The 26,660-nt window shown below is 41.2% G+C and overlaps 1 protein-coding gene across 2 annotated transcripts; it reads left to right on the top strand.

Moving 5' to 3' along the window:
* The first annotated feature begins 18,807 nt into the window (after positions 1–18,807).
* LOC121967761 lies at positions 18,808–22,486 on the top strand. 2 transcript variants are annotated; one of them, XM_042518181.1, is made up of 6 exons: positions 18,808–18,893; positions 19,218–19,496; positions 19,994–20,645; positions 20,742–20,941; positions 21,008–21,252; positions 21,336–22,486. In XM_042518181.1, exons 2-6 carry the CDS (start codon positions 19,225–19,227, stop codon positions 22,226–22,228), a joined length of 2,262 nt encoding a protein of 753 aa, XP_042374115.1. In that variant the 5' UTR covers positions 18,808–18,893; positions 19,218–19,224; the 3' UTR covers positions 22,229–22,486. The 2 variants fall into 2 exon arrangements, with proteins under 2 accessions (XP_042374115.1, XP_042374116.1); XM_042518182.1 differs by having other exon boundaries at positions 18,883–19,025.
* The last annotated feature ends 4,174 nt before the right edge of the window (positions 22,487–26,660 follow it).

Raw genomic sequence — 26,660 nt, 5'->3', positions numbered from 1 at the left:
GTTCGATTATCAGAATCGTAAGAATTATCGGAGTAATTAAGCAGCGGAATAAAACAAAGTAAGCACACAGAGACAGGAGGATTTTTACTTCGTTCGGAGCCTTGATCGACTCCTACTCGAAGGCCCACGATCCTTGATCGCTTCCGGTGGGCAACAACTATAAGCTCATTAAAAGATTACAATTATGAGTACAAATAAAAGCTATAAATATTATACCGACAACAAGAAATGCTAATTCTAAAGCTTCGGGTCGTCGGGCAATTGTAGCAGCACTTCGGAGCGTCTTTTCGAGCAGCACGTTGATGAAAGATCACTTGGAATTCGTTTGTTTTGAAGTGATGGTCGAAACCCCCTTATAAAGGGTGTTCAAGGCGTCTTGAAGGTTGTTCAAGGCGCCTCCATGCTGCCTGGTCTTCCGCGTGGATCAAAACTGACCTGGTCGAATTTCATCCATTCAAGGCGCCTTATATCCCTCTCAAGGCGCCTTCTGCCTTCTCTAAGGCGCCTCCAATGGTGCTTCGCAGCCAGCTTAGCCTTTGCACCCGAGGCGCCTCCAAGCTCCATGGAGGCGCCTCGGACACTGTTCATCCGAGGCTTTAGGTTGCTCCTTTGCTCCTGCAAGATGCGTTAGTCCCAAACACTATCCTGCAACACAAAGTTAGCACAATAAACATTATAAAAGAAGTATAGACAGTCTCCGGACTGTCCGAGTCTGACTTCGGGTTTCCAACCGGAAACCCTAGGTCGACCCGACGCCTACTGTTCCCTCTATGGGGAACGCGTCCTCACCTACTCCACTCAGGAGATTTACCTGTTGCCAGTCGATCCTCCAGATCGACTGGACTTTTGCTCAGCACTCGATGCTTCCGGACTTTCTGCTGGACATCCGCTTCTCCGGCTAGTCCAGTCTTTCACCTGGTTCGCGACACCAGGACTTTTCACCTAGGGTTACCACCCCCTAGGACTTTTGCCTGAAGCCATCAACCTGCCAAGACTTTCCGCATAGGGTTACCACCCCCTATGACCTAGGGTTACCGCCCCCTATGACCTAGGGTTACCGCCCCCTAGGGTTTTCCCTTTGCCTAACCGCAGCTAGGACTTTCCTGAAATCCTCAAGTAGACTTGTTAGACTACAAAACATTTTAACTTTGAATTCTTTGTCGTTATCAAAACACGAGTTCGATCGTCGGATGCTTCCCGCACCAACAGAAACTTGTTGCTATCTAGGACTACTTAACCCTTTTATGATATGTTATGATATGACTGCCTGTTTTTGACTTTCCCTTGGCTCGTTAATTTCCTGACAATACCTTATGTATTTTCAGACCGGTATGAAATATGGCGATATAAATGTATATTTCGACCTTCCGATTCAGGCTTTAACTGGTCACAGTCAGGGCTTCCTTCCCTACCCCGACCTGGTTTGATTCCTTTCTCCCCCCACTTACCGCCCTAGCTTAGCCAGCCACCCTGGTCTGCTTTCTCCACCTTCCTTAATCCAGTATAAGACAAAACCATAGCGAGAAAGCGAGGGTTAAGAGTTCATAGGTCACTTATAACCGGTGTTCCTTTTCCCAAAGTCTTCTCCTCGTACCTCACGCTGGTGTTTTTCTAGATATACCCTTGGGCGTTGTTTTCTAAGACGATCCATTGGCCCTCTTTGCTCCCGCCAATTGTGGTGGGTCGGTAGATGATAACTGACTAAATTACCCCTCCGCCCAGTGGCTATAAATACTTTTCACTCGCTCCTACCTCCCAACTTTTCCTCGCCTTCTTCCTCCCCCCTGAATCCATTTCTGCACTTGAATCTCTATTTCTGCGCCGGTAGCTTCTTACTTGATTTCTTCTCCGTCTGTTTCCTTTCACATAGCATCTTCCTCTCATCTGTCTTCTCTTGCGACAATGTATTTTCCTGGCTCATCCACCTTCAATGAATTAGGCCTGGATGATCTGCGCTACAACTACGGAGTTGCTGCCAACACCCATGTGATCATCCCAACTGGAATGCACCAATTCTTTCCCCCTCCCACCGGCTATTGCACCTTCTTTAAAGAGTAGTTTATGGTCAGCCTTCATCTTCCTCTTCACCCCTTCTTCTCTGATGTGTGCCGCTACTTCAAAATTTCCATGGGCCAACTAACGCCCAATTCTATAAGGCTCCTCTGCGGGTTTGTAGTACTCTGTGAAGTATGCGAGCTATCTTGGTCTGCCCCCTGTTCCACTGTTTCTTCATCCTTTGTCGACAAGAAGAAGGCTCATTCCACTTCCAGCCGCGCATTTGAACTACTTTTTTCTCACCCCTTCCGCCTCCTGAAACGAACTGGAAGAGCAAATTCTTCTTCATTCGATTTCCTCATGAAGTGGAATGGCCCCTGCAATGGCAACCGCTGCTTCCTTCAACCCTGCCATTAAGAGAGTTCCACCTTGAGACCTTCTATATAGAGGCCTCCTCTCGATTGGCAGGCTGGCAACTAAACTTAACACGCTTACTATCTGAGGAATTGTTGTCCTATTTTAGACTAAGTGGTCTTACTTCTGAAACACCCCGCTCCCTAGGTAAGCTTCTCTTTTGATTCTTCTGTAACTTCCTGCATTTTACTATATCTACTGGAACTGACCCCATATTCTGGCTTATGCAGCTGATGCTCTAACCCGTGCCTCAGAGGTCCAACCCCTTCTTTTATGTGATGTGGAGATAATGTGACGAGGTCGAGTCATCCTAGAGAGGAGGTCACTCTCCTACTCGACTTCAACTCAAGTTGGGATGCCTGCCTTCACAACCCCCCGACCCAGTCTTCCTCTGAGGGCCTCGTCTACTCCCCGACCTGCCTCCTCTGCTCGTCCCAGGGCCCCGCATACATCCTGATCTGCCTCCTCTGCTCATCCCAGACCTGCTATTCCTTCCCGATCGACCTCTAGCTCGGGTCGTGGCCATGGTCGAAGATCGACCAATGTAACTTATGCCAACCCTGCTTTCAGAGAAGCATCTCAGGCGGCTCGTCATGTGCGCTCTGAGACTGACCACCTAAGTCGGGACACACCCTCTTCTTCTAGGCGCCGGACCCGATCTCCCTCCGAAGATTCTGACATTGACGATCGGCCTCTAGCTCACAGATCTCACCGCAAACCTCCCAATCTCAGCCAATCTTTGGGTCCTCCCTCTGCTCCTCCTCCCTTGCCTTCTGTTGTAACCACCACTCCTATCCCGAGCCAAGCAGATGCTCCTCCTGATCCTCTCGAGGTTCCTGCTGAGCCTCCACTGGCTCAGCCTTCAACCTCTCAGCAGCACCGAAGCACCGAAGTTGGCCCCTCACCTCGCCTTTCACCGGACGCCTCACCCCCGGGGCCTTCCCGTGCGCCCCCTTCAGCTCCCTCTTGCTTAGCTGCTGGGCCTTCACAGCCACCACCACTTGCTTATCACTATTACCATACTACCACCCCTTCTGAGGCTGGGTTAAGGTTAAGGCAAGATGTTCCCACCAGCACCTTGACTATGAAAGGTCATTTTGCCACTTTATGGGAAGAAAGTATGCACTAAATGGAACTCTTGCCGCCACCTACCTAAATGGATAGATTCTCAGAGTTGTACACTAAGGTAAGCTTTAATGATTCCACCACTTATTATCCTCCCCACCCTTATTAAATATTTCCTTTATGTCCCAGTCTTGTGCAGAGTCTCTGATATTAAATCAATCCTTCTATGCCACTCATTACTAGAATAAGGTGTTGCGGGACAGGGTAACGGAATTGGAGCTTCAGTTAAATGACCCCACGAAGGCTAGTTATGCCCTGAGAGCGGAAATAAAAGACCTAACCAAAAGGAATACCCATCTGGAAGTATCCCTAGCGCAGGCTAGCCATACGCTTAAAGGCCTTCAAGAGGAAAAGAGCCAGACTGATATCGTGCACCAACAACACTTAGATCAACGAGCTATGGTGCATTAGCGAACCATTGACCAGTTAACACAGAAACTATGTTCCGAAGAAGGCCTAGCACAAGAGCAGGACAAAATATTAAAGTCCCAGGCGGCTCAATTGGCGTCTCAAGCGGCAGAACATCTGGTCGTCCAAGCTGAACTAGCTCAGGCTCATGCTACTGTAGAAGGGGTATCCACAGTCCTGACCGTCTACAAGGAAGGGGAGAATGACCGTTGCAAGCAGAGCCACAACTTGTATCTGCGCTCTCCAGAGTTTTGTGCACAAGCGGGACAACGTTTCTCCACGGCTGTTATTTATAGTGCGGCGGTTGGGGCTCTGCGACAACTCTACGAACAAGGCTATTTAAAATCCACTCCTCCCGCCGAGTTTCTAGATCATAACCGGATCCTCAAAGAGATTCCGGACGATACTTTTGCTCCTTTTAAATGATTAGTACTGAATGCCCACGCACGCATACTGTGACTTAATGATGTAATATGGAACACTTTATTACTTTACTTCCTACACAGCCACTTGCACTTTGAGATTTAATTTGCTGGAATATCTTAGTCTGTTGAAAGAAATGTTAGGATATACAATTCCCGCTCTGACATATCCTCTTACTACGATATCTGGTCAGCGTTTATCCCCGGTCTGTCAGACATTTTATAGCCTGACCTCTTCTTCTTTATAAAATTCTTTAAACTCGGTAAGGTCGCAAGTAGTTAGCACTCCAAGGCCGATCTAACTTCCTACCCTGGTTATCTTGTAAATAGTAAGCTCCGGACGATAATTTCTTGATGCTTTATAAGGCTCATCCCACTGTGGTGCTAGCTTGGCCACATTTCCCACAGGTTTTACTTGCTTCCAGACCAGGTCTCCTTCTCCAAAGAACTGAGGGATTACTCTTCTGTTATAATTCCGCCTCATTCTTTGTCTATAGGCCTCCAGTATGGCGGTTGTCCTCTCGCAGATCTCACTAATGAGATTCAGTTCAGCCAGTCGCCGCTCGGCATTCCCTTCATCGTATATCATCCTCCTTACTGATGGCACTCCAATCTCTATAGGTACTACCGCTTCGTTGTCATACACTAGATGGAATGGTGTCAGGCCAGTGCTCTCTCGAGGCATTGTGTGGTAAGCCTATAGGATGCTTGATAGCTCTTCCACCTAGTTACCTCCCACATGATCCAGTTTAATCTTCAGACCTCGTACTATTTCTCGATTAACCACCTCTGTCTGGTCGTTGCTTTGAGGGTATGCCACTGAAGTGAAGGCTTACATTATACCGAACCCCTTACACCAGGCATGGATTCTTTGCCCTTGGAATTGCCTCCCATTATCTTATATCAATTTGTGCGGTATGCCAAATTGGCAAAGAATACTCTTCCATAGAAACTGGATGACAACCCCTTCTGTGATTCTGGCCAAGGCCTCTGCTTCTACCCATTTGGAGAAATAATCCACCGCTACTAGTAAGAAACGCTTCTAACCTGGGGCCATTAGAAATATTCCTACAATATCCATGCCCCACTGATCAAAGGGGCACGAGACTATAGATGTTCATAACAATGTCGTTGGTCGGTGCGTCAGATTCTGATGTTTTTGGCAGGACAAGCAGGTATTCACCAGCTTTTGAGTGTCCCTCTGTAAAGTAGGCCAGGAATACCTTGCGAGATAATGTCCGATCTCCCACATTACTACCACAGCATCCCAGATGTAGTTCTCGTAAGGCATGATCTGCCTCCTCCATACCCAGGCATTTGAGTAAGGGTCTAGAGAAAGACCTCTTGTACAGTTGATCCCCTATCATGACATAGGCATGAGCTTGTTTCCTGACCAGCCGTGATTCTTCTGGTCAGCTAGTAAGGTACCCTATAGAAGATAGCTGATCAAGGGTGCCCGCCAATCAATGGTTGCTTCCCTATTATTCTGCAGATCTATCTGAACTATAAGGAAAGTTTGGCTATTGACCTGTCCAACACCCAAGTAGTTAGGGAACTGGCCATCTTCGCCAGCTAATCCGCTTTCTCATTCTCTACCATGGGGATCTTAGTCACTGTAACTTCCGCAAATTCTTCCTTCATCTTCTCATACGCTTTCCGGTATACTTGTAACTTATCACAATTTACCACAAAGTTGTCGACCACTTTCTAAGTTACTAGCTGGGAATCTGAGTATATGATTACTCGGGCAGCCCCTACGTGTCGGGCTACCTGCAGCCTTGCCACCAAAGCCTCATATTCTGCCTCATTGTTAGTGGCTCAGAAATTCAACCGGACAGCCAACTAAAGTATATCCCCTTGGGGAGATATCAACAGAACCCCGACCCCGCTTCCTTGGTGAGTTGCTGACCCATCTATGTAGATCTTCCAAGTTTCCTCAGAGTTAGTCTAATAGATTTCTGTTAAAAAGTCTGCAAGGCCTGCGCTTTGATGGCTATTCATGGCTGATATTGTATGTCGTACTCTCCGAGCTCAGTTGCCCACTTAATAAGCCGGCTTGCTACCTCCACGTTAGTCAGAGCTCTGCCCATTGTGCTATTAGTCAGTACTATGATAGAATGCGCCAGGAAATACGGTCTTAACCATCGAGCCATAAGAACCAATCCATAAACCAACTTCTCTAGGGCCATATATCGAGACTCAGCCCCTTTTAATAGATGGCTAAAGAAATACACTGGTCGTTGTACATTATCTTGCTCTTTAACAAGCACAGCCCCCACGGCCTCAGGGGTGGCAGACAAGTAAACCCACAATGGTTCTCCGACGACCAGCTTGAATAATGACGGCAAAGCCTCCAAATACTTCTTTAGTTCTTCAAAAGTTCGGGTACATTCTTCGTCCCACTGGAACTTGGAGGCCTTTCTGAGTACTTTAAAGAAAGGAGCAGCCCGGTCTGCAGATCTGGAAATGAACCTTGACAGGCTGTTATTCTGCCTACCAGCTTCTGTGTTTCCTTCAAATTCTGGGGAACCTGTATATCACGTAGTGCCCGAACTTTTTCTGGATTAGCTTCTATTCCTCGCTCGGTCACTAGATAGCCCAAGAACTTTCCTCCTTTAGCTCCAAACAAGCATTTTAATGGGTTCAGCTTTAGCCTGTATTGTCAGAGAGTCCCGCAGGTTTCTTCTACATCCATGATCAGATTCACTGCTAAAGGGGACTTAATGAGTATATCATCCATATAAACCTCCACGTTACGCCCGATCTGCTCCCAGAAAATCTTATCCATCATCCTTTGATATGTGGCTCCTGCATTTGTGAGACCAAAGGGTATGACAGTATAACAGAAAGCACCATTAGCTGTAATGAAGCTAACCTTCTCTTGGTCCTCCACTGCCAAAGGGATCTGATGATACCCTTGATAAGCATCCAGCTTGCAGATCCTCTCACAACCGACAGTTGAGTCCACCATCTGGTCAATCTAGGGCAAGGGATAACAATCCTTGGGACTAGCTCGATTGAGATCTCTGAAGTCTATGCACACTCTCCACTTGTTGTTGGGATTCTTTACTAAGACTACATTGGAGAGCCAAGATGGGAGCTGCACCTCTCGGACGTGGCCTGCTTTCCTAAGCTGGTCCACCTCAACTCTGATTATTTTGTTCTGGTCGGCTGAGAAGTTCCTTTTCTTCTATTTGACTAGCCTGGAGTCCGGTAGTAGATGTAACTTATGCTCTGCTACTTCGGGTTTAACTCCAGGTAACTCCTCTGTAGACCAGGCGAAGACATCCCGATTGTGGATCAGGCATTGGATTAATTCTTTCTTGAGAGGAGGAGGCAGGTCGCTTGCTATGCGAGTAAGACTTTCGGGGCGTTCAGCGTATAGTTGCACCTCCTCCTAGGGGATGGATTCTTCAGCCATAGGCAAAGGCTCTTCCTGGACGGCATGAATGCCACTATCTTGCATCCTTTGATTCTTCTGAGCTTCCACCCGGACCATATCAATATAGCATCTGCGGGAGACCTTCTTCTCCCCTTTAACCTCCCCAACCTGCTCACCAACAGGAAATTTGATCTTTTAATGGAAGGTAGAAATTGCAGCCCTAAATTCATGCAGGGTGAGTCTTCCCAGGATGACATTATAAGAGGAAGGGGAATCCACCAATATAAAAGTGCTCCTCCTAGTGCGCACCAATGGCTCGGCGCCCAGAGATATGGCCAGCTTGATCTGACCCATCGGCTTTACTTAATTGCTCGTAAAGACATATAGAGAGGTGGCCACGGGCTGGAGTTTAATGGCATCAATCTGCATTTCTTCGAATGCAGCTCTGAACAAAATATTAACCGAGCTCCCGGTGTCAACAAAAACCCGAGCCACTCGGCTATTGGCAATAATGGCTTTGATGATAAGGGCGGCGTCGTGAAGCAGCTCCAGGCCTTCCAGGTCGTGCGGCCCGAAACTAATGATAGGGACAGCAGCCTGCTCCTGGCTACATCCGACGGTGTGGACCTCCAAGCGACGCACATGGGACTTGCGCGCTCTCCCCGAATCTCCATCAATCGAGCCTCCAGAGATCATGCTTATCTCTCGGGCGGCCGCATTGTTGCGATTTTCTACTTCCCGAGCTTCTCTTGGTTCCCCCACCCAACCGGGCTGCTGAGCATTGGATCCCGCTGTAGGATCGAAAAGAATTTAAATATCTCTACAATTACATAATATTGTCCACTTTGGGCCTAAGCCCTCATGGTTTTGCTCTTGGGCTCTCCCTAAAAGGTCTCATGCCAATGGAGATATCTTTTTCTCTTATAAACCCATGATCTTTCCCATGCGTTTTCAATATGGGACTATGTTTGCAACCTTGCAACCCCAGCAACCCCCCCCCCCTCAAACAAAGGACCATAGGCTTCCCACGTTCGATCCTCGACCCACCAGGTCTTCCTACCCCTCTGTCAACCCGACCTACTAGGACTTCATGCCTGGTGTCTGGTCCTCTTAATTCGAACATAGGAGCCCCCACTTTCTTTATTCGAGGTCAATATTGTAACCACATGGCTCAATCAGACCATAGCTCTTGTGCACAGTCGGCGGTTAAACCTTCTGGCAGTCTGGGCTCTGATGCCAATTGTTGTGTCAAAGGATGTCCATATATCTGATTGAGCCACTGGCATGATATTGTCCACTTTGGGCCTAAGCGCTCATGGTTTTACTCTTGGGTTCTCCCCAAAATGCCTCATGCCAATAGAGATATCTTTTTCTCTTATAAACTCATGATCTTTCCCATGCGTTTTCAATATGGGACTATGTTTGCAACCTTGCAACCCCAACACCCGCTAGGTTGGGGTGGGGTTGGCCTCCTGACCCAGCTGCAGCGCGCTGTTCCTCCTTCATTTTGATTACTTGAAGAGCTAACTCTGGAGGTGGCAACCCTAACTCAGCAGCTCGCCTAGAATCCCGAGCAAACTGAAAGCAATGATTAGTATCGTGAGTATGGGGTCGATGATAGGTGCAGTACCGAGAGTTCCATGGCCCAGGTCGGGGAGTGTGAACGGCTGCAACTCGCGGTGCCAGTCTAACTTCCTAATCGGGCTGAAAGAGAGGCCTGACTTCCCGAGCCCGGGGAAGGGGTTGGGCTGGCTGCTGAGGTATCCACCTCTTCGGTTTAGCAATGGCAGGCGCCCGGTCTGACTTCCTTCGAGCAGCTTGGACCTCTTCCACGTTAATATAACTGGTCGCTCTTTCCATCATGCTATCAAAATTCTTAACTGGATCTCGAATAAGATCCCGGAAGAATTCCCCCTCTGCCAACCCGTGAGAGAAGACGCTCATCAATATTTTAGAAGTGGCTGATGGAACGTCCTGAGCCACTTGATTAAATCGCTTGATATAGCTCTGTAGGGGTTCGGCTGACCCTTGCTTAAGGGCGAAGAGGCAATGATATGTTTTCTGGTACTTCCTGCTACTAGTGAAGTGTCGCAAGAAGACGGTCTTAAAATCCTGAAAGCAGGTGATGGATCCATGCGGCAATCCATCAAACCACTTTTGCGCCGAGCCAGAGAGAGTGTTCAAAAACACTCGGCACTTAACAGTGTCACTGTATTGATGTAGCAAGGCAGCGTTCCTAAATTTACGAAGATGATCTTCGGGGTCCTTGCTGTCGTCATATTCTCCAATGGCTGGGGGTCGATACCCTTTAGGCAACTTCTCCTCCAATATTCTGAAAGAGAAAGGCACTTTCTCGCGGGGTTCCATGTGGGGCTCCTCCCTAAGAATTATAGCTTTTCCCTTCCTTGAATCTCGTGGAAGGGAGCTTTCGGCCACTGAGACTTGCGGCTGTTCCTTCTTGAAACTGGGACCATTGGGCCCTGGCTGATAGTACCTCTGATCAGGTTCACGATAAAGAGCCTGAGGAAATTCTTCAGGCGGCTTCCTCTTAGAGCCCCGATCTGATACAGGAATGGGCTCCTTAGAGACTTCTAGTGCTCGGCGCAGACGTGAGACGGTTGCTTGTTTTTCGAAAGCCGCTCGCCTCTTGGCTTCTTTGAAGAGTTCATATTCTCCCGCGATCATGGTGACATTGATCCGACCCGACTCCTCCATCTTCCCATTCCGGAACAGGTAGTTGTGTTCCCACAGACGACGCCAAATTTGATCCCGTCCAGAAGCTGAATCGGATGAAGGCGGGCCTCGATGTACTGGGGGTTGACAGAAAGTCGTTGCGGAGTCTGGTCTATCTAGCACCCTCTGGAAGGGTTCACACGGGCGGATGACGAGGGATGATGATCAGGATGACGACGCAAGGACTCTGCGCACACTCAGACAAGCCCACGAGTCGTTAGAGACCAGAAACCAGGGGAAAAGTCCCCGGGTCAGGCCCTCCGACGCTCAAGTCAGGTACTTTTTTCCCAGAAGCACAAAGAAAGGACGAAAAGTAAAGACGAGTAAGAAATGACGAGTGAGTGTACCTCCATAAGGGACAAAACATCCCTTTTTATACTGTAACGGGTGCTTCTAGAACCTGACGGGTGTCAGGGAATGTCGGATGTCAGGCTTTGTCTGGCGGTAGATGAAAAGTGGCAACCTCTTATAGGTCGGCGGAAGAACCGAAGGGGTAATGAGCCCCGACTGTTGACATATTCCCTGACACTCTGATTATTCCCTGACACTCTGATTATTCTATGACATGTAGTTATGATTCCCTGGCTTACTTGTAGTGTAGTGCTTGGTCCACTTCGTTCGTGGTTGCTAAGCTGGGTCTTTGTATTTGTTGACCCCGATCTGATATCGCCCCCAGACCTGTACATCTAACACTGCCCTATGCGTCTTATATTGCAGACTCCCGACCAACCCTGCCTCTTATTGCACTACGTATGGCACCCGGTATGCCTTAGTTCGGTTTTGTTTATCCCGCCTCCAAAGCTATACGTTTGTCTGATTCCGTTTGACCTGACATGTATGCCGGCAATCCAACTTTGCTTATCCCAGACCATGAGGCTATAAATCCTGACCTGTATCCTTGGCTGGCACCTCCTGACTTGTATGCTTTGACCCCTGTACATAATGTCGTAAGGTTATAAGTCCCGACCTATATCCTTGGTAAGCACACTCCCGACCTGCACGCTTTGACCCCTGTACACAATGCCGTAAGGCTATAAGTCCCGACATGTATCCTTGGTAAGCACACTCCCGACTTGTACGCCAGGTCTATATATCGACCTACTTCTATCTTCTGCTATCCATGATCTGTACTTCCCAACCTGTACGCCAAATCTGTAAACCGACCTGCTTCCGTTTTTTATTATCCATGGTTTGTACGTCCCGACCTGTACGCCCGGTCTGTTCTACACCAAAAACCTTTCCCTCCACGCTCTTACCTGGCCTGTGGGACAGGTCTTTAACTGTACCTGGCTTGTGGGCCCAACCCTTAACTGCCATCGAGGCTGGCTTTTGTCCAACCTATACTCTTGACCCTTGACTGCCCCGTCACCGGAAGCTTTGACCTTCGCCACGCAAGCTTGACCTCTGACCTCCACAAGGGGTGGACTTCTGACCATCCCCTGGGTTTGACCTTTAACCACGTCAGCTGACTGACCCCCTTCTCATGCACCGTATCACTAATCAATCAAATTTATAGCTTGTGCGACAGAAATCTACCACCTTATTCAAGATGACTAACGAATCTTTTGAGATTGATGAAGACCCCTCCTTCTGACGTGGTTGAATATGCAAAGAAAAAACACACGTAAGAGGGTTCATCGGGAGTTGCCCTGGAAAGGGCTATCCGATGCCCAAATCATCATATTGTCTCCGAGAGAGGGAGAGAGTCTGAGAGTTCCTTTACTACCTTTTATTTGTGCGAGAGAGGTAGATGTTGGAACCCCAAGCTGTTTTGATGTGATCAAACAAGCTAAGTTAGGTCTTGTGTTGTCTAACCCTTGTGTCTAAGTGTGCAGGAGCTTAGGAACACAGGAAGTCGAGCAGAAGACGCGGCTAGCGAGAAGGACGGCACGGGAGAGAGCCGACGGGCTTGGTGCGTCCGAGGGACGAGGTGACCGCGGAAGAGTACACTGGTGGATGAGAAGAATGTACACGGCGTTCGAGGGACGAGAAACTGGGAAGGAAGGCTGCTCAAGGAGAAGGCCGGAACTTGGGTTCGAGTGAGCCCTATTCCGGATGGCCGAGATCACCCAAGCTACCGGAGCCGGAGCGAACAAGACCCGGACCGAGACGAGCTGAACTAGAGCCGAAAAAGTCAACCTATGTTGACTTCAGCGCTCAGGGCGCCCTGAGCAGTCCGGGGCGCCCTGAGCAGCCCGGGGTGCCCGGAACCCTTCCGGGCGCCCGGACCTGGATTTTGACCAGGAGCACGTCAAACGCGATCTGATCGTTGGGGGATAAAATTTTATCCCCCCAGGGCGCTCGGAACCCCTTCGGGGCGCCCCGACCAGTGCTATAAATATAGCACTAATATGCACAGTTAAATCATCTCACTTGTAATCAGTTTTCTTTGTGCTTTCATTTCTGTTTCTTTTATTTGTGTTATCAACGCTGTAAGAGGCTACTCCGCCCAGAGGAGAATCAGATAGTGTGTCATCTTTGCCTTGGATTAGCAATCCACTGATTGCAAACCAAATAAAGCCTCTGTGTCTGATTTGCATTTTATTAGTCTCTTTATTTTGATTACAAGTTCTTTTGAATTAGTTAAATATCCGAGAAAGGTGTGTTTTTTTTGCAGGGTAATTCACCCCTCCCCTCTTGCCGGCCTCCAAAGGGACCAACAAGTGGTATCAGAGCAAGGCGCGCTTCAAGAGGACTAACCGCCGATCGAAGCAACTAGATGGTCGGACCAAGCATCATTCCACCAAAATTCAAGGGGAACTTCGCAGACTGGAAGCGTCGTATGGAGGTATTTCTAAAAACTGATTTCGAAATTCAGTTTATTATAAAGTATGGTTTTTTAGCTCTAACAAATCAAGATGGAGAAGAAAAAGAAGAGAGCAATTGGACAAAGAAGGAGCAGAATGAATCTATAGCAAACAGCCGTGCGGAATATCACCTGCTGAGCGTGTTACCAGCTCAAGAGGTCAACCACATCGGAAGCTATTCATCTGCTAAAGAACTCTGGGAGAAGTTCCTGGAACTCCACGAAGGCACGTCTGAAGCGAAGCTCGCCAGAAGAGACATCCTCCGGAACAAGTTGATGAACATTCGTCTGGAAAAAGATGAGAAGGTAGCCAATCTACACTCGAAGGTAAAAGAACTGATTACCGATCTCGAGAACCTCGGAGAAACGGTAACAAATCGAGACAACATACGCTATGCACTCAACACGTTTCCTAGAACTCCAGAATGGACATCAATCGTCGACGCCTACTACATTTCGAAAGATCTGGAGGTTAGTCCTTTAGAAGAATTGTTCTCCACTCTTGAATTGCATGAAACCAGGTGTGCAGGAACAAAGGAAACAAGCCAGATGATCGCACTAAATGCAACCAAAAGGGATGAACTCGAGTCAGACTCAAAAGATGATCAGGAAGCATATATGGTAAGAAACTTTAAAAAGTTTTTTAGATCTAATAAATTTAAAGAAATGCAGGATAAAAAGAATCCAAGAAATAGAAGAAAGATACGGTGCTACCAGTGTCAAAAGGAAGGACATCTAAAAGAAGATTGCCCAGAACTAAAGAAGGACAAAGGCAAGATTCCCAAGAAGCACAAGAACCTAAAAGCTACTTGGGACGACACTTCTTCATCTGAGTCCGAGATTCAAGAATATGCCGGGATAGCACTGATAGCAAGCTACGAAAGGCAAAGTACATCAGAACCCAGCATCGATGAAGGGGGAGCGACCTCAGATGAAAGTAGCGAAGTAGGGGGAGATTCAGGCTTCAAGTCTGATATGGTAAGTGAGGTATGCCTCTTACCCCCTGATCAACTTTACTTTGGTATTAAGGCAATGGCTAAATCTATGCATAAATTAAAAAATAAAAATACCAAATTAGAAAATGAAATTTTAGAAACAAAATTTTTTTTGGAAAAATCATGTCTTATAGAGGATTTTGATAAATTGAAAATTGAAAATTGAAAATGAAAAACTAAAAGAAGAAATAGAAAAATTGAAAAAAATCTAATGGTTCAAATATTTCTACTTTTAGAAATTATAGAGGTTTAAATTGGTATTATAGATTTCATCAAAATCAAATTAGAAATATATCAAAAGTCTATGTACCTAGGAAATACTTAGTTAATCCTGTAGGTAGGAACCTCTATTGGGTTCCAAAAACCTGTTTAACTTGAATTTTAAATTAAACTTAGTATCTTTCAGCAAGAAAGTTAAACAGATAGTTTCTTTATGAGGTTTTGTCTAAGGAAGTGGTTGTTGCTCCAATAACCAAGAAGGCCTAGTGCCTCACCACGACCTGGAAGCCAAAATACTGAAATCAAATGTTTAATTAACTTTCTGAAAAAGTATTAAAGTTAGAATTAAATAATGCTTGAAAGTTTTTAAACAGTTGTTGTGAAAATTTTTGTTTAACTTAGAAAATGTTTCTGTTGCAAATATGCTTTAAAGGGTTATTCAATTTTTTTTAGAAAATATTTTCAAAAATATTTAGTTAAAAAAAAATTATCTTTAGAAATTAATTTTTTTCGTGTTTTTATCTTAGAAAAAAAATTTTGCCTTAGAATTTTTTTTTTAAATTGCTTTAGAATTTTTTTAAAAATAAGTTTCAAACTTAAATTTTAAGCAATTTTTTTTAACACTTATATTTTTTTAAAAATGATTTACTTAAATTTTTTAAAAAAAGAAAAATTCTCAAGAGTGTCTTTACTTAGACATTATGCTTAAATTTTTTTAAGATTTTACCTTAGACTTATTTATAACCCCAATTTTTTTGTGATCAAAGGGGGAGAAGTATGTTAAGTCTAGGGAGAGGTAATACTATTTTTCAATTGAAAAATATTTGGACTTATTTGCATATTAATTTTTTTATGCATCTATTTTACCCTAACTTAACTTGAGTTGCTCACATCAAAAAGGGGGAGATTGTTGGAACCCCAAGCTGTTTTGATGTGATCAAACAAGCTAAGTTAGGTCCTGCGTTGTCTAACCGTTGTGTCTAAGTGTGCAGGAGCTTAGGAACACAAGAAGTCGAGCGGAAGACGCGGCTAGCGAGAAGGACGACACGGGAGAGAGCCGACGGGCTCGGTGCGTCCAAGGGATGAGGTGACCGCGGAAGAGTACACCGGTAGACGAGAAGAACGTGCGCGGTGTTCGAGGGATGAGAAACCGGGAAGGAAGGCTGCTCGAGGAGAAGGCCGGAACTTGGGTTCGGGTGAGCCCTATTCCGGATGGCCGAGATCACCCAAGCTACCGGAGCCGGAGCGAACAAGACCCGGACCGAGACGAGCTGAACCAGAGCTGAAAAAGTCAACTAAGCAGTCCGGGGCGCCCTGAACAGCCCGGGGCGCCCGGAACCCTTCCGAGCGCCCGGACCTGGATTTTGACCAGGATCGCGTCAAACGCGATCTGATCGTTGGGGGATAAAATTTTATCCCCCCAGGGCACCCGGAACCCCTTCGGGGCGCCCCGACCAGTGCTATAAATATAGCATTGATCTGCACAGTTAAATCATCTCACTTGTAATCAGTTTTCTCTGTGCTTTCATTTCTGTTTCTTTTATTTGTGTTGTCAATGCTGTAAGAGGCTACTCCGCCCAGAGGAGAATCAGATAGTGCGTCATCTTTGCCTTGGATTAGCAATCCACTGATTGCAAATCAAGTAAACCCTCTGTGTCTGATTTGCATTTTATTAGTCTCTTTATTTTGATTACAAGTTCTTTTGAATTAGTTAAATATCCAAGAAAGGTGTGTTTTTTTGTAGGGCAATTCACCCATCCCCTCTTGCTGGCCTCCAAAGGGACCAACAGTAGACACCTATGAATATCGTAGAAAGGTAGGGAAAAAATTATGAGAAAGTCTGAAAGTGAGGTTCGTGACCCATTTGTGCTGGTGGTTTGCCCACCTTGGCTAAAAGTATTAGTTTTTATAAAGTCTACGCTGCATGGATTCTAGACAATCGAAATAAGAATTCGAATAGAAAAAAAATAAGAACAAGAATCTAGTTTCATTTGTAAATTTGGCATAACAATTAAATACGAAATTCTATAATTACAAAGAATCTGAATGCAGGGGAATTGTCATTGTTCGTCGTATAGAGTTCGTCGATCTGACAATTCTGCGGAAGAAGAAGGAGGAGAAAGTTTTCTTCCGGAGGAGTAAGGGTTGACGACATCGAATGTTCTTCGTCAATGGGGAATGAAGAGAGGTTTCAAAAGATGACCTAATCCTCTAGGGACCAACTCATTATAAAGTACACATCCATTATTAGCCCATAGATGATAATGGATGCAGGTAATGAGTTTTACACATATGAGATCCATATCCAATAGCCTGAAAACCCAATAACTTTAAGTTAATCACTTAAATGGGTTCAGATCGTATTAGCATATACAAATTGCAATTAAACCCACGTAATAGAGATAAAATCCAATAATCTCCCACTTGGGCTATTTGTGCTTTGCATAAGATATACAAGTAAACTTTAGTTGATATCAAACTTTATGGGTATATAGTACCCCTATTAACAATTTGGTTTATTAACTTCATTGGTATAGGACTAAAGAGAGCATAGCTACTGTATATGATCGTAACAAGCTCCAACAATAATCACAATATCAATGTCATTAATGACATAGATCAGGATGTGGATGTGTAGATATAAATTACATGAAATGTGATTAACACATATCAATTTTCAACTAGTCCTAAGTGACCCAAAAGAGTTTGATCATATTTGCAAATACCGTATGCTAAACTGTAATAGCAAATTATGATCTAAACCTTATGATTCCTAAATTTACACATGAAACTAGGTCATCTTTTGAGACCTCTATTGTTCTCCCACTGAATTTGACATATTTGCACTGATAAACAGGATTTTCTTTAAATTTAAATGAGATAACCACTTGATCAAATTTCTAATATCACTGACAGGACGTCTGCTTTAAACCATAAATGGACTTCTTTAATCTGCATACTAGGTGCTTTGAGTCCTTAGAATCAAAGTTCTCTGGTTGCACAATATATATAAACTTCTTTATGTCTTCACTGAGGAATGCAGTATTTACATCCATTTGATGTAGCTCCAAATCATAATGAGCTACAAGTGTCATAATTACCCTAAGGGAGTCTTTAGTGGACACAGGTGAGAAAGTCTCCTTGTAATCAATGTCTTCTTTCTGAGTGAATCCCTGGTAAAAAGACGAGTCTTATACTTTTCAACATTGCCTCTTGAATCTCACTTGATTTTAAATATTCATTTACAACTAACGGGCTTCTTACCTTCAGGCTTATCCTAATTTTCTCTTACAAGATTTTCAACGATAAAAAAAATTATATTATACTAAAAAAACTTAATCTAGTATACAAACAACAAATCGATGAAAAATTTAAACTTTATTGCCAATAAAAATAACGAAACAGAAACTTAGCTCTGATACCAATTGTTAGTTTTTATAAAACCTATGCCGCATGAATTCTAGACAATCGAAATAAGAATTCGAACAGGAAAAAAATAAGAACAAGAATCTAGTTTCATTCTTAAACTTAGCATAACAACTAAATATGAAATACTGTAATTACGAAGAACCTGCATGCAGCGGAATTGCCATTATTCTTCGTGTAGAGCTCATTGATCCGATAATTCGGTGGAAGAAGAAGGAGAAGAAGATTGGTCTTCCAGAGGAGTTAGGGTTGATGGCACCAAATCCTCTTTATCAATGGGAAATAAAGAGACGTCTCAAAAAATATCCTAATCATCTGAGACCAACCCATTATAAAGTGTATATCCATTATCAACCCGTAGATAATAATCAATACTAGTAATTAATGAGTTTTATACATATAAAATTCATATTCAATCATTCAAAAATCTAATAATTTTAAGTTAAATCACTTAAATAAATTCAGATCATATTAACATATACAAATTATAATTAAACCCACGTAAAATCCAACAATAAAAACTCGAATGGCCTGACAGGCTCGGCCTAATTACTTAGCAACTCGTTTGACAAGTTAAATCTCGGATGAGCTCGGACCAATATAGGTTAACTAGGCAACTCGGGGTAGACGTGTATCGCTTGGACACTTGGAGCAGTTAGATACTGACTGTATCATCTATCATTATTAAATTTTCGATTAAAGATATTCGTCATGCAATATATTCAAAATTTAGCTGTCTAAAGCGATAAATTATATTCCAAGAAAAATAGTTGTAAAATTCGCAAAAAATAATACTTTTTGGACTATTTTGTAAATTCGAAAAATCATAGGAGTCGTTTTAAAATCTTCCCAGATATAATCCCTAAAACCTCTTCCGCGTCTTTCGTTCTCTCCGGTCCCCCGCAACGTTTTCCATCCTCTTTTCTTCTTCATCTCCACCCGCGACGACCGCTGCTGCGATGCCCTAGGTAAGTTTCTTCTTGGATCTCTTGATCCTCTTTCTTTTTCCGGCGAGTGCGACTGCTTGGAGTCTTTCGATTCATATCTGTACCAGTTAATAGCCCTGGGTATTGATACCACAGAAGGAGAAGTTCTAGGCGGTCAGTGTCAGTGAGAAAGTCTTCTTTATCTTCTATATGTAGATTTTGTATGGCATATACCATTGTATTCAGTTCAACTGGAACCTCTTCTTACTTTTTCGTATCTATCACCTGTACTCCATCACATAATTTCTCTGAGGTTTTGTGATAGAACTGATTTTTTTTTTCCTTTTTCAAAATGATATTTTGTAGATTCTTAATGGCTCGATGGGATGAGATTTTGACGCTCCCAGTGCAGAACCCACAAACTTTGGAGTTCTCTGCTGCAGATATTGTGTGGTCAAGAGTGGAAGGATGGAGAGACAAAATGGATCGGCTTGCGCTTATTCCCTTCTCAAGGGTGAATGATTTTGTACGAGGTGAATCCAATAACAAGGAATGCCCAACCAGGTTCCATGTTGAAGCACGTAGGAGGCGCCCTCCTCAGATGGCATACAAACCAAAAGTCGATGGGATTCTTGAGTATATTCTGTAAGTGGTAATCCAGAACTAGTATACTGCAGTTGGCCTCTTCTGTGATTGTGGCAGATAGAAAGGAAAACCTGGACTTATTGACCAGGGCCATACTGTTTAGTATATTTGCTATGATTATTATGATATGCAGGGATATCCTTCTTCTCTGACAAAAATGACTATTATCTGGGTGATTATTGATTGTCTCTCATGATAGTTGTTTTAAGTTTGTGCAGCTTTGCCATCATTTGATTTTTAAACTACAGCCATTTTTACACAAATAATTCCTGTGGCACTGACTTACTGATATCTTAGTTCAAGTTTATGTATCCTTTGTACCCTGGATCAAGGACACCTATTTACATTTGTATGAGCAGATGCATTGTCGATTGTTTGGACTTTAGTTTCTTTTATTGATCTATTTCTAAGCATAGAATTCTATTGTAGATATTGGAACTGTTGATTACCTATTACAGACATATTTCTATATACATAATGGTTTTACCATGATGCAGATATTGGTGTTCGTTTGGGCCAGATGACCATAGGAAAGGTGGTGTAGTTCGCCCTAGCAGGCATTATACTACGAAGAGGAAATCTCCTGCTGGACGACCAAACACAAAGAGAGGTTGTGTATGTCATTTTATTGTAAAGAGGTTAATAGCTGAACCTTCTCTTGCTCTTATCATATACAATCAAGATAAACATGTTGACAAAAAAGGGTTACCTTGCCATGGTCCTCTTGACAAGAAAGCTGCTGGGACACGAGCAATGTTTGCACCTTACATTTCTGATGAACTTCGTCTTGAAATTATCTCACTACTCTATGTTGGGGTTCCTGTTGAAACCATAATGCAGAGGCATACTCAAATGGTCCAGAAGCAGGGTGGACCATGTACTCGAGATGATCTTCTCACCCATAGGTATGTGCGAAGGTTGGAGAGAAAGATTAGGCGTTCAGCCTTTGAGCTGGATCCAGATGATGATGTTAGCATTGGCTTATGGATCGAAAGCCATAGGGATCACATTTTCTATTATGAAAATTTCTCAAGTTCAGATCCTTTTATTTTAGGCATTCAGACAGAGTGGCAACTTCAACAAATGATTCAATTTGGCAACCACAGTATTCTAGCATCTGATTCAAGGCTTGGCACTCACAAATTAAAAGTATGAATGGTTTGTACACTTTCCACCAAAACTTGTTAACTTCATCCTACAAGTTGAATTCTCATTTTTTTTTTTTTTTTTTTTTTTTTGCTTTAGCATCCGGTACACAGTCTCCTCGTCTTTGACTCAAACAATAATGCTATTCCAGTTGCTTGGGTCATTGCCCCAAACTTTGCAAGTCGGGAAATATTTAGATGGATGGGAGCCCTTTATGATAGAGTTCATTCTAAAGATCCAACATGGCAGTTGGGTGGTTTTATTGTTGATGATCCATTAGCTGATGTGATGTCTATCAGGTATTTAGTATTCTCCTAATACAGAATGATCTGTTATGTAAATTAATGCATTTGATCTGTGTTCAGGGAAATATTCAACTGTTCTGTAATAATTAGCTATTGGCGTGTTTTGCATGCATTTCGTAAAAGCTTGATTAATAAATGTTTTGAGAGAGAGGTCCGAGCTATGATGTCAAAACGTCTTGGAGAAGCATTGTCCAGCATTTGCAAAGGGCATGGCGGCATGGATCTTTTTGAAGCATTCATGGAAGATTTTGTTGATTGCCGAGAGTTCTTGGACTACTTTAGTGCTACTTGGTTTCCTAGACTTGGTTGGTGCAGATTTGATCAGAAAATATCAATTAAAATCTTCGTGGTTCTTATTGCTGATCTTTCTCTCTTTCTAAAAAAACAGGTGCTTGGATTGCTGCTTTAAAATTTCTTCCATTGGCTAGTTCAGAAGCTTCAGCAGCTATTGAATCATATCATCATCTGCTGAAGCTCAGGCTCCTAAATGAGTTGGACTCGAGTGTTTACCAGCGTGCAGATTGGCTGATAGATAAGTTGGGAACCAAAGTACATTCATACTACTGGCTGGATGAATATTCTGAGAAAGAAAGTTTCACCCGCTACTGGAAAGATGAATGGAGAAGCGGATTCACATCTTGGCAGCAGGCACTCAGGATTCCTGATTCTGATGTTCTCATTGATGGCAAATGTGCCAAAGTAGTGAATCAGAAAAACCGAGAGAAGCTGCATGAAGTATGCAATCCTGGTTCTGAGTTTGTGATATGTGATTGTGACTGGTCTAGAATGGGGAACCTCTGTGAGCACGCTATCAAACTAACTAAGTTCCTTCGTGATAGAGGATTGGCTGCACCATCATCAAGCCTCAATGAGTTTAACCGGATTTTAGCAAGTATTTTACATTGTCCACCACATGATTCTGTGATGCGTGATCATGCAGTGGCTTTGGCTCTCTCTGTTCAAACACAACTAAACTCACTCATTGTCCTGAAAAATAATAGTGCAGTTCTTAACAATGAGGTTACCCGGGTCCAGCAGATAGCCGATGATACGTTATTGTCCAATGTTGAAAATTCTAAAAATGCTGATGATGTAAGTACCATGTGTCTGTCAGTTTCCAATGACACAAGAGACACTTTGGGTAGTACTGAAAACACTGCACTGGAAACTTCTATTGATAGAGGAGATGCTTGTATGAAATCTGAGGCAAATTCAGGTGGCCTGCAACCAAAGAAAGAGTTGGTTACTTCAGGCCCTATAGACTGTGATTATGCAGGTTGAAGTAGCACATTTGTTTAACTGATACTGTTAGTTGGTCAGTGATTTTAGATGTGAGTCAACAATTTGGTGGTTCAACAGAATATGATGAACATCTGCTTTTTCAGTAATTGTAGTTAATTGTTTCTCATTTGTATTTGCTATCTTTTTTCTATGAGTCAGAATACAAAAAATGTGTTGGGATTAAAGGTGGCAATTGAATAAGCATGGTGTAGAGACAAAATTCACATCCAACTAGTTTAATTCAATTGTTGAGGGCAAGATCTCATTAAATGATTTGAAATTTCTTGTAGAAAAAATGGGTTGGAATTGAAGTTGACAAATAAGTATGGTCCATTGATACATAGATGGTGATTTCTAAAATGCCCCTTAATATATATATATATATATATATATATAAAGTTTGATGGCGGCATTTGAACAATAAAATTAAACTTGTGAAAGCATTCTGATATTAAAGAAAGGCTAAATAACTTAAAGTCCATTTTGTGTTCTATCAATTAATAGTTTGTTCTTGTATTTAAAAAATAATTTTAACCCCTTTTGGCATGAAATCAAGAAGAAAAATAATAATAAATCATTAAAATAATCCATTATTTTATTGATCTAAATTCTAATTCTAAACATTAAAATTATTCTGACTGAATTATTCTTAAAAAATAATAACCTCATACTTCTAGACAAAAATATAAAAGTAAAAATAAAAAATTTCATATGATCGTACTTAATCTTAACCAAATCTGATATATATATATAGATAAAATTTTCAGTTGTTCTTGGAAAAAAATTAACAAAATTTATACATATATCAGCATAAACAATATAAAAATAGCAACTCTAAAAAGGATAATTATCCAAAAAATCATTCTACCACGCTCACTAAACCAAAAAAAAGAGAATTTTAAATTGACAATGAAATAAAGTTTATCATTAAAAATCTTCTCTTCATCATCAAATGTGACATATAATAAAATAAGAGTGAAATGTTGGTATTACAAAATTGAACGAATACGCACATCAAAGACATTATAAAATTTAAGAAGGAAGTTTAGTGCTCATAAAATTAGTGTTCAAATATCTTAATATATCATATAAAAGCAAAACCACAAACATATGATGGATGTCAACTACTATTTGCAAATAGAAAAATAGTGGATGTAGGTTCTTCCGATCGATGGATGAAATAGAAAATGAAACATAATACTTCAACAGCTTCACCTTCCAAAAAATTCAGGTTAAGGTTAAGTTTTCAACGATCATATGAGATTTTTTATTTTTACTTTTTTTTTTTATCTAGAAGTCTAGTTACTTTTCAGTAAAAATGTTTCAGTTAGAATAATTTAAACATTCAGAATTAAAATTTAGGTTAACAAAGTAATGAGTTATTTTAGTCATTTAATATTTTTTTTTCTTTTTTACTTCATGCCAAGGGATTAAGTATTATTTTTTAAATATTAAAGGTGAGGTTAAATTGCTACTTTATAGAAATAAAACGGTTAGACGGGCAAACTCGTAGTCATTTGGTGAGGTGTGCCAACCATCATCTTGGCGGATTGGGAAATCCCCAACCTAATTCAATCTAAGGCGGGTTGTGAGTTAGGCAAGTCAATCCACATGCCCATCAAATTTTTTTAAAAAAATTTATAAAAAGTTTCATATCTTCAGATTTCATCAATCAAATATATTTAGAAAGAAGTATTTTAAATGCAAATGGACACAAAGAGTACTCACATTCAATGAAAAATATTATTTTTATTTTAAAATTATAATAAATTGAAATAAAATTTAGTTTGTCTGTGTTTCTCTATTTATGGACTAATCCAAACTTATTGTGGGCTAATCCACATGAGTTGCAGGCCTAGGTTGGTCAGTCCATGATAGAATTGAATTAATAACATTTTAATTTAATCTATTTAAATTATTTAGCAGGATCAATTAATCTGATGGCTATAATTTAAATTGTCAGTTCTAAATAGGAAGCACATGAGGTCCAATGAAATGCTCAGATGTGGGTCCGGGAGTTGAATTAATAGCTTGATACCCATAAATTAAGTTGTTAGATGTCAAATATATAAAGTAGATCTGTGGCCATAATTTTTACACGTGCAAGAAAAAGACTAGCCATAATGTATAATTAATAATTGATGCTTTATATTTTGAAAATTATATATATTGCTGTCTTTTCAAGTGCCAAAAATTCCAGGAAATTGGCATGTTCATTGAGTGCTCTGTTCTTGATTGATATCTATCATTTTCTTTATCTTGATTTCTTAAATTATTTGTTATATATATATATATATATATATTTTGAACTAAAGTTAAAATAATTATCAAAATTAATTTAATATTTTTAAAAACTTGAGTTTAATTAACTCTCATTAAATTTGTTTGTTTAAAAGTTTTTATATTTATTTAGTTAGAAAACTTGATTTTGAAAATTTATTGTTTTTTTACTATATCTGATAAGAATTTTATTGAACTTTATTTATAAATATTATTCAATGGTCATTATCAAATTTAATTCATTAACTACTCTAAACCAAAAAAAACTATTGATATTTATCTCAAACGACTTTATATTAAATAATCAATATATTTGTTTTTCAGATTTTTAGGTGCTTGATAGCTAACATTGGTCCACTTAATTTAATTGATGAACACTCCTCTATTTTGTTAAGAGTTTGGTCAACTTAGTGTTTTTTTTGGATGGTCTTGTAGTTAGTATATAAGGTACTGTTATTATAAAATTGACATAGTCGAGGGAAATACTTTTCTCATATGTTAGTCATTATTCCAAAAACTAGTAATCACTCATAATTTATTTCCTTCGTATTGACCTTAAGACGAGTTGACGGAGACGAGTATAGTCATCTTTTGCCAACATGAATTTAGTCAACTTATTACATATGTAAATACTTGAAGAAATTTTTTTTCCACTTTTTAATTATTTAAAGATTGACTATAAATTAATCCTATGATTTATATTCCTTCACTCAACCTAGAAATGAATTATCAAGGATATCTAGGATAAACATAATTACTTTTTATTATAATTTTACTACAATATTGTTCCAATAGTTTAGTGAATTTATTGAATTAATTTTTTTAATGGCTCTTCTATGGCGGTTTTATATTTTCTTAAAGAAGGTAAATTATAAAGACATTTATCTTAATACAAAGACTTTTTATATGAGGAAGATTAGACACTTAATAAAATATTTTATAACCATTAAAAATTAACTTAAGATCGATTAAACTAACTAATAATTTATTCAATTTATTACTTCAATAGTTTAGTCAATTTATGCGACACTCACGGCTTTATCGTTAAGTATTAATGAGAAACAATTAAGTTTTTTTTTTTGGTTTAGAAGTAGTTAATGAATTAAATTTGATAATGACGATTGAAAAATATGGTTAAATGCTTACAAGGGACCAACTCCAAACCTTTCAGACATTTTGATTATAATCATTCCTACTGTAAATTTTTAATACAATTTTTGAGAGGGTGAAAATATTTTCTTAGTGTACCTCCATTTCTGAAATAGAATAAGAAAAATAAAATAATCTAAAGTAAAATAGAGTTGAAGTATTTCTCACCTTGACTTTTTGAACGAGAAGAGCATGCAATAAATGTTTTTAGTATTCTGCAATGACTTTAAAAACCTTTTATTTTTCAAGCTGTATAACATAAAATCTTCAAAGAGACTTTAAGAAATCTTTAAAATTACAAAATTATACTATAAAAAATTATGATATTAATTCATCTAATCTTAAAGTTGAAAAGATGACATACTAGTCACGATAGTTGAATAATTGACTGGAGAAGGATTTTTCTCTTTTTAGAGAGACCTTGTGAACTTGCACATACGTCGACGATCCGATAGAAGATTAGCGATCAAAAATCAAGGAAGAGAATCTCTGGTAAGATTATTCGGTGCTCAATTTAGTACGGTCCTAGATGAAGGAATTGAAGAGAGAGTAGTCGCGCGAGAATAGGGTTCGGATGATGTAAAATTGCATACCTTGCCTACGGAGAGGAACCTCCCTTTATATACCACCTATCATAACTTCTGTAATCATAAGATGGCATCGAGCATCGGAGTTTGCTAATTTGTTGTGTAATAAGTATACAAGAAATCTTTTATTACCCACAGATGTACCTCTTTTGTCTTTTATGGCTTAGTCCTTTAATGAAGTTGTTACAGAGATATGCTATCATAAATGATCGCCCAATCGGAAACAGGATAACCTCTGAAGGAGTTCTCAAAGGAATATTCCCCGATAATCCTGACAGGTTGTTAAAATGTTGTTTATTGCTTATCTGCTGAATATATCTCGATCGGCTAACAAAGCTGACTGTCTTTATACCTGCTCTTGTATTGTTGGATCGAGGAATTCGCTAGAGGGGGGAGGGGGGGTGAATAGCGATTTA

This window comes from Zingiber officinale, chromosome 3B, assembly GCF_018446385.1.
Source record: "Zingiber officinale cultivar Zhangliang chromosome 3B, Zo_v1.1, whole genome shotgun sequence".
Lineage (NCBI taxonomy): Eukaryota > Viridiplantae > Streptophyta > Magnoliopsida > Zingiberales > Zingiberaceae > Zingiber > Zingiber officinale.
This window is presented reverse-complemented; position numbering and strand designations above follow the sequence as displayed.